Here is a 7,538-nt window from a genome sequence, read left to right as displayed (position 1 = left end):
ACACACACACTCATACATCAAGCTACTTTTTGCACAATCCACTGTCATTGCTGCACTTTTCTATTGCACTGTTGTGCCTGCACTGTTGTGTCGGCACTGTTGTCTCTGTATCGTTCTCTTCTGTCTTTGTTTTGTTTTTTTGCACACTTGCACTTTATGTAGTCCTGTGTTGATTGTCTGTTTTATGTAGCACCATGGTCTTGGAGGAACGCTGTCTTGCTTCACTATGTACTGGCAATTGTCTTTATGGTTGGAATAACAATAAAGACAGTTGACTTGACTTGAAAAGACAATTTTAAAAAGACTTTAAAAAATCTTCAGCTTTCACTGAGCCTTAGAACTGAATTCATGTCATATTTAGGTGATGAGCTCATTATATGCGCTCTACATAGAATTCTATGATGAGTACAGAGAAGTCAACGAGTTAAAGATTTTTGTTCTTCAGATCTGATCACTGTAAAAAAGGGGCAGTGCTGCATGGAGCAGAACCTAAAGTGTTACCTGTGTTACATTACCCCATCTCTGGCAGCGGCATGCACTCACCGTTTCCTCTCTTCTTGGGCGATTTAGAAACTCGGCTCCTATTTGATGAGGATGCTCTGCTCTCGCTCATAGAGTCGTGTGCCGAGGAGGTGCTGCCGGTTGTCTCGCTGTCTCGGATCATGCTCTCGTAGCCGCTGCTGCCCCCGCTGTGGTAAAACAGGGCGGTGCGTCCCATAGCGGGGGGCAGCTCCCCACTCAGGATGCTGCTGTTGTCACTGCCGTGCCCGCTGCTGTAGCGCTGTGGCCTCCGAGGCGCTGTGATCTTGCTGTAAGGTGATGGCAATGGTGCGTTGAGGGGTGATCCAGTGATGCTACCAGTCCTGCTGCCAGGGATGTCGCTTCCAGCTCCACCACCAAACATCTTCCTTTGGCTACCTGAAACCAACTCGCTAATCCGGCTGTTGGCTGCCCTGCCGATGGTCTGCTTGGTGCCCATAATGGTGCCTTTTACTGTCTTGCCTCCGGTTCCAGAGCGAGATGGGGACTTGCCATTGGAAGGTAGGTTGGTGTTGCACCCAGCTACATTCTCTGGCAGTTTGGGGGAGGAGATTGGGCTCTTCGAAGTGCTGGCAGACAACGTTCGAAGTTTCAGTCCACCAGAAGCTGCTCCTCTTGATCCGCTGCCACTGCGGACCTGCCACAGTTTGCTGGTTGCTGCAAAAACACCAGCTGGAACTTGGGACGGAAAGGCCGATGTGGAGGTGGATGCCGGATCACTGAGTCTTGGCACTGATCTGTTGGATCTGCCATTTCCTCCAGATGTAGCACCACTGTTTTCTCTGAACAGCTCAGGTTTGGACCCAGCTAAGGTTGGGCTGTCGCACCTTTCCAAAGACATTAGACTCCCAAAGTACCTGGAAGAATCTTTGGCTCCTTGCGTCTTCAGGCTTGAGGATGTCCTTGCAAAACTGTGTTCAGTTTTTAAGCTGGATGTCCTGTGGCTGAATGAACCAGCTCTGAGCTTGACATGCACTTCATCCTCTGAGGACTTTCCAGTGTTGTTGCTTGTTTTTAAGGCACTTGGAGACAGCACAATTCTTAATTTTTGTTCTTGACTCGACTGTCCAAACTTTGTGCTGCTTTTTTGTCCATTTGCCTTTTTTCCCAGGGATGAAAACCTCAGTGTACTGATCACTGAAGCAGCTTCTTGGGGGGTGGAAACGGTTCCTAGAGTTGTTGCACCCCGAGTGAGTCGTGGCAATTTGATGAGAGTGTCTCCTCTCCTGCTGGACTTCTCACAGCCATCAACAACCCTCTGGGCTGAAGAAGACATCTGCATCTTTGGTGGGCGAGGTACACTGTTGCTGTTCCCTCCGGACCTCTTGGAGGAAACATTAGTCACGCCACTTCTTGTTGGCTTACTTGCAGAAAGAAACTCCGCCTCTCTGGTATCACAATAACTGCTTCGCTGAAGCAAAACATCATCCTGCCTGCCTTCCTGTCTGCTGCAGCCCACAGCTGCAGATGAGGTAGGCTTGGTTTTCCTGGGAAGACTGGAATGGGTGGCATGGCGGGGAATCTGTGTTGACACTGATGTGTTCAGGGTATTGGCTTTCACCTTCAGAGAGCCTTTTAGAGATGCTTTGGCTGACTCGGGGGAAGGAGGGCACTTAGTAAAAGATGGTTTGTTTGGGGTAGCAGGGTCGCTTTCCAGCTCTGAGAAACAGACACCGCTGTCATTTAAGGAGCTCCTAATGCCATGCTGTAAGAACGGCTGTTTATGGAATATACATGGTGAGCTCAGCAGGGTGGCATTGTCCATTGTTTTATCCCTCAAGTAAAGCCTGCTTTGTGAATGAAGACCATCACCTTCAGCTGATTCACAAAGCCATGAGCCAACAGACGGCTGCTTTTTGTTGTGGGAAAGCAAACCTTGTTGGTGTTCGGTGCCAACATCAGTGCCTGGTCCCACAGCTCCTTGTAGAGAGGTGTAAGCATCATATTCATCATTAATACTACTGATGATGCTGACTGGGCGAGAGCCAGCAGCTAAAGCCTGTGGAAAGCAGTCGGTGTTAAAGCTGAGGAGGTTGGAGGGACGGCCATTATCTGGGACAAGGCTGTGCGGGAGCTCCTCTATAACTGTGAACACGAGCTCGTCCTCTCCATTCAACTCCACGGGCTGCTGCAGAGTGATTGTGGTCCTCAGAAAGTCTCCGTCCAGGCATCGTCCTAACAGAGAGGCCCGGAGGTTGTTCACCTCCGTGGGGTACCTGCTTGTGTGAGCAGCTCCATCTGTGTTTAGGTTAGGGCTTATAGATTTGGGTGGCTGGTCTTGCCTCATTGCTTGTTCACTTATACCGACAGGGGGAGTCCTGCCAAGAGCCTCCTTAGGCCGAGGTGCCGTCCTCGTTGTCCTGGGTAAGGACGGTGAGGCCAGTGGCTTGGGTACAGCTCCTCTGAGGTAGACTTTCTCTCGAACTACAGGCTCTGAGTCATGGGTTGGAGCCCCCCCTGACTTTACCACACATGGCTGAACGGGGGTGCCTGAAAGCTTCTCTCCATCTGCACTTGTCCTTTTGGACGTCTCGATGAAGCCACCAGCTGAAGGTAGTTTGGGCTGATCCTGATCTGATTTGTCTATGCATGTTGTCAGTGTGCTTTCTGAGAACATGTGGGACGAGTTCTTCTCAGATTTGGGTGGAGACGTTGCCTCTGTGGGTTTAAGAGGGCCACTCTGAGCCTTCAGCGCTACTGATTTCTTCTCTGTGCCGAACATGGCCGGGCCCTCGCTGCCATCAATGCAGTCGAGTCTCTCCTGTAGTTCTGCAAACGTGTTACACTTAAAGTGGTCACCGTCGGACTTGGGTGCATCTTTGACTCGCTTTTTGTTCAGGGACGGAATAATGGGAACGAAGGAAGGCGGACCCTCGTTGTCGCTCAGCTCTCGGTCTGAGATTGCCTTCCCTCCCGGCCCAACGTAGATGACAGTGTCACAGGAGTGCTCACTGCTGGAGGAATAGTCGGGATCACTCGAGAGTAGCAGCGGAACATCCGGGTCGAGGGCCACGGTCAGAGGGTGGAAGGGTCGAAGACGAGGAGGCCGACAGGATGGGCCTTCCTCACAGGAGCTCTCCCCTCCAGATGAGCTGGAGGCATGCTGCGAATAAAAGAGAAATAATACAGAATTAGCCTGCTAAAGAGAGCTGGAGCATGCAGCGATTAAACTGAAGGGAAATCATTACATGAGTGCCCATGCACTGTGTTACATTAAAATGAATGTGAGTGAGATGCACATGCTACTAACTCTGGTTTCCAATCTTCAACATACAGTGTGTAAGTCTGCCTAATGAGGCTCATCTCAGCACACAAATGCCCATCCCTGTAGATACACTGGTATTAATTATCTATCAAACCATGATAGGAAAAGTCGGTGAATTATGACATTCTGAACTCATTAAAATAGATGTGAGGGGTTTATTGTTATTAGCCTCAAGAAATTAGTGAAAATTCATTTAGAGTCCAAAATGTTTGGAAATCCCAAAGAATGGTTTGAAGACTTTGATAACTTTTAAACCTCAGTTTGTCCTTTGAATTTGTTTTGCCTTCAGTGTTATAGATGTTTAATGTTCAGAGACAAAGACTTGAGATTTAAGTTTGAGGTGCAGTTTTCTGTGAACTTCAACCTAACAACAATCAGAACCTAATCAATCTCATCCACATGTGAGTAAATGGTTTCTGTATTGGTGATATAACATTTGGTGTTTTGCACACTGTACCAGAGATCCGTGACCTCCGCCACAACGAGCTCCAGAAAGAAAACCTGAATAAAGATGAAGCACCTTCGACTTCTTCTTCCTCATGCGGTGGATGCGGGAGGCCAACTGCACCGTGGTCAACGTCTCCATGTAGCCCGCCGGGGAGTCGGAGATGTGAGCGATCATGGTGGTGCGGCAGTTGATGTTGCCCAAGGATTCGCGGAGCAGCATGGTGAGCTTGCTATCCCTGAATAATACATTAAAAAAATGCTTCGTTAGCTCAAAAAAAGGAAGACGTGCTGCGGGCGTGAGAATCCCCACGGGGCCGCAGATACCATTCATTACACCGCACAACAGTTTGGCACAGATAGGCAAAAAGGAATAGGAACGAGCTCTCATTTCACATTAATGAAGTTCGCTTTGAACTACACGCCACATGTGATCCAGAGGCAGAGACAGATTGAAATGTTCATGAAACTCTGCCTTTGAAAAGACCTGGACTATCGCTACAGAAGACGGTTCAAACACAGAATTTACATACAACAGTGTAAGCTTTTTCTCCTTTTTAACCCAACACGACTGAACTCCAGCCACCGACTGACCTAAAATATCACAAGTCCTCGTTTGGGGGTTTTCTTTGGTTCAACTTCCACTCACTAACTTCACTCATGTAAATGTGTGAAAAAAAATCTTATTAATGGATGTGACTGGAGCATCAAACAACTCAAGGGTTGCTTGTCATTAAAAAACATGAAAACATAAAGATATCAAAGATTCTTCCATCGACAGGCTTGTATGTTAGTCTTTGAAGTCTGTGGATGATAACTGATGAGATTCTTTGGTGCAGATATTCGCTCCATAAATAAAACACGTGTGATGCTGATGGCTTCACAAACGAAAAGAAAAGGGGACGAAGGAGCGAGGTGAAAGTTCTCCAATATAATTAAAAAATAGCATCCAGAAATAGGTATTAAACAGAAAAGACCAAATGTGAGGAGCAAAAAAGGACTGAACATCAGTTATCATTACTGTGACTTATTCATCAGCATAAACAACCATTTAACACTGACTGAAAGCTCATTAAAGCTCACAGCTTGACCCCCACCCCCCTCACGGGGATCATTGGTCCATCTGTTGTTTGGCTGCTGTGACCTTTGACCCCATTGAGCTCATCAAAATGCCCGTACCTGTAGGGAACGTGCTTGGCTCCATTGGCAAGGGCGAGGATGACATTTCCCAGCGCCGAGAGCGACAGACACTGACCCCCGCCCCCCTCTCGGGTCCTGCTGATGTCCGTCTCGCAGCTGCCCAAATCCAGGAGGTGAAGGCGACTCCGACTGGACACTGCCATGCAGATTGAGAGGGCTTTATAGTGTATGACACTGCCTGCTTAACTGCTCATTAGTTCTGAGACAACAATCTATTCATTAGTCTATAGACAGAAACATAATCAATAGCTTTGGTAATAACTTATTGGCTGCTTTGAATCATTTATCAGGAACCAAGCAGCCATTAGGGTAAAGACATCTCTTCCTTATCTGTGAATGATAGGAATCATGTAAAATGCCTGTGGGCTGTGTGCGAGCTGCAGTAAAGTCCTGCAGCAAATCTCAAGTCATCAGATCATGCTTCCAATACATTACTAACCAAATGTAGAAACATATATATGCCTGCATGCATGTGCAAATGTTAAAGAAGCTTCATCTGAACACGTCCCAAATGCATCCCGCTAAGCTTCAGTATCAGTCTGATCCGCTCAGTTTAACTGCCTGCTCATTTCATTAATTCAGAGTAATGATGGCGAGAACCATTAACTGGCCACATCAACAAGATTTAGAAAGTGCTGAGCGCCACTGAGTGGATGCTTTTCCACAGCTCTATAAACACTGCAGGATGCCAAGCCATCAGGGCTCGTTAGCCATGCAGATTTATTCCAGCATAAAAGCCCAATAACGGAGGAAGCGGCTCTGCTGACAGGTAGACATGGGTGGAGGCAGCGTTAGTGTAGCTGCTCTGCTTGTAAACGCTCCTGTTGAGCATGTTAGCAATTCAACACCAAGCTAATTAGCAGCTACATGTTTGGAGTGTGAAAAAAAAGAGCTAACGGATAATTGAGCTGCCAAATTTCACAGCTGCATGGTCGCTAATGGGGGCTTTTATTCTTGTCCCGGGGTCAGAGCCTCTAACCTGCTGCTGCTCCAAGTCCTTGCTGAGCTGATGAGTCTGCAGCTGGAGTGTGTGTGCAGGTCTGTGTACTGCTGGGAGGTTTAAGGATTATCACTAGGGGTGGGTTTTTATAATCGATTCATCGATTAAAATCGATTCTGGCTTGGATAACATAAAATCAATTCATTTAAATCCTGAATCGATTTTTAACATAAATATCACTAAATTTCAAGAACCACCAAACAGCTAAGACAGTAAATGAGAGCAGGTACACGGATTCTGCACATAGACTTAAACACACAGCGCGACCCGCAGATCAGAATCAGTTAGATGACGCCTTTCTCACGGTCGGGGCTGAAAGCCGACAGCTCGCTGATCCTGATGTGTCGGCGGGTCCGCGCTTTGTGTTTACGCCCTTTTTGCGCTGATTCTAAAGCTGTTAGTTTGATCTCTCTCCAAACAGTATTGACCGAACCAGCAGCAAAAGAAGATCCAAACGCTTCACATAAACATCGTCATGAATTCACTCTGACTTTTACTGTTTTGCTTCCACCGCGATGCACAGCTCTCTCTCTCTCTCTCTCTCTCTCTGTACTTCAAGAACAGTTTCCCTTTCTTCATTATTCGCTTGCTTGTTACGCACCAGTCTACTGTTGTTTACAGCGCTGTCAGCTGCTGTTTTTTTCCCTTTTACATTCTTCCGAAAAGAAAACCTCATTTCTGCTGTTCAATACTGAACAAATTTAAACTTTTTAAAATTATTCAAAATGCAAAACGCTTAACCGTGTCTCTAATAAAACCGCTGTAACTTCAGAGGTAATGTTCATATGTTGATTAATGGTTTTCTTTCGTTTTTGATGTACTGCAGAATATTTTTATAAAACCCCAGGCCAGGAAAATCACCTTCATGTTTTTCTGTGTTTTATCTTCAGCTACTTTGACACAAAGGCATGTGTGTGTCAGCTTCCTTTTTATTGATACAAAAATATGTAAATGTACTGATCTGAATTATAATATTTCTGACTGTCAAAATTTCCCAGATTTAAATCGAATCGAATTAAATCGAATTAAATTGAATCGTGGATCGAATCGATTCGGGACCTTGTGAATCGGAATTGAATCGATTCTAGA

General features: G+C 46.5%; 1 protein-coding gene across 3 annotated transcripts in view; it reads right to left on the bottom strand.

Moving 5' to 3' along the window:
* Positions 1-7,538, bottom strand: part of LOC102198980 (kinesin-like protein KIF26A) — a 61,452-nt gene that overhangs the window by 8,245 nt on the left and 45,669 nt on the right. For all 3 annotated transcript variants that reach the window (XM_005754536.1, XM_005754537.1, XM_005754538.2), the window contains 3 exons: positions 5,429-5,585; positions 4,326-4,488; positions 544-3,643 (listed from right to left, as the gene is read on the bottom strand). In XM_005754536.1, coding sequence (XP_005754593.1) covers positions 544-3,643; positions 4,326-4,488; positions 5,429-5,585 — 3,420 coding nt within the window. The remainder of the gene's footprint in view (positions 1-543; positions 3,644-4,325; positions 4,489-5,428; positions 5,586-7,538) is intronic.

This window comes from Pundamilia nyererei, unplaced genomic scaffold (genome assembly GCF_000239375.1).
Source record: "Pundamilia nyererei isolate P.nyererei 1_Seehausen unplaced genomic scaffold, PunNye1.0 scaffold00587, whole genome shotgun sequence".
Lineage (NCBI taxonomy): Eukaryota > Metazoa > Chordata > Actinopteri > Cichliformes > Cichlidae > Pundamilia > Pundamilia nyererei.
Note: the sequence above shows the minus strand (reverse complement) of the source record. Positions and strands in the feature narration are given on the sequence as shown.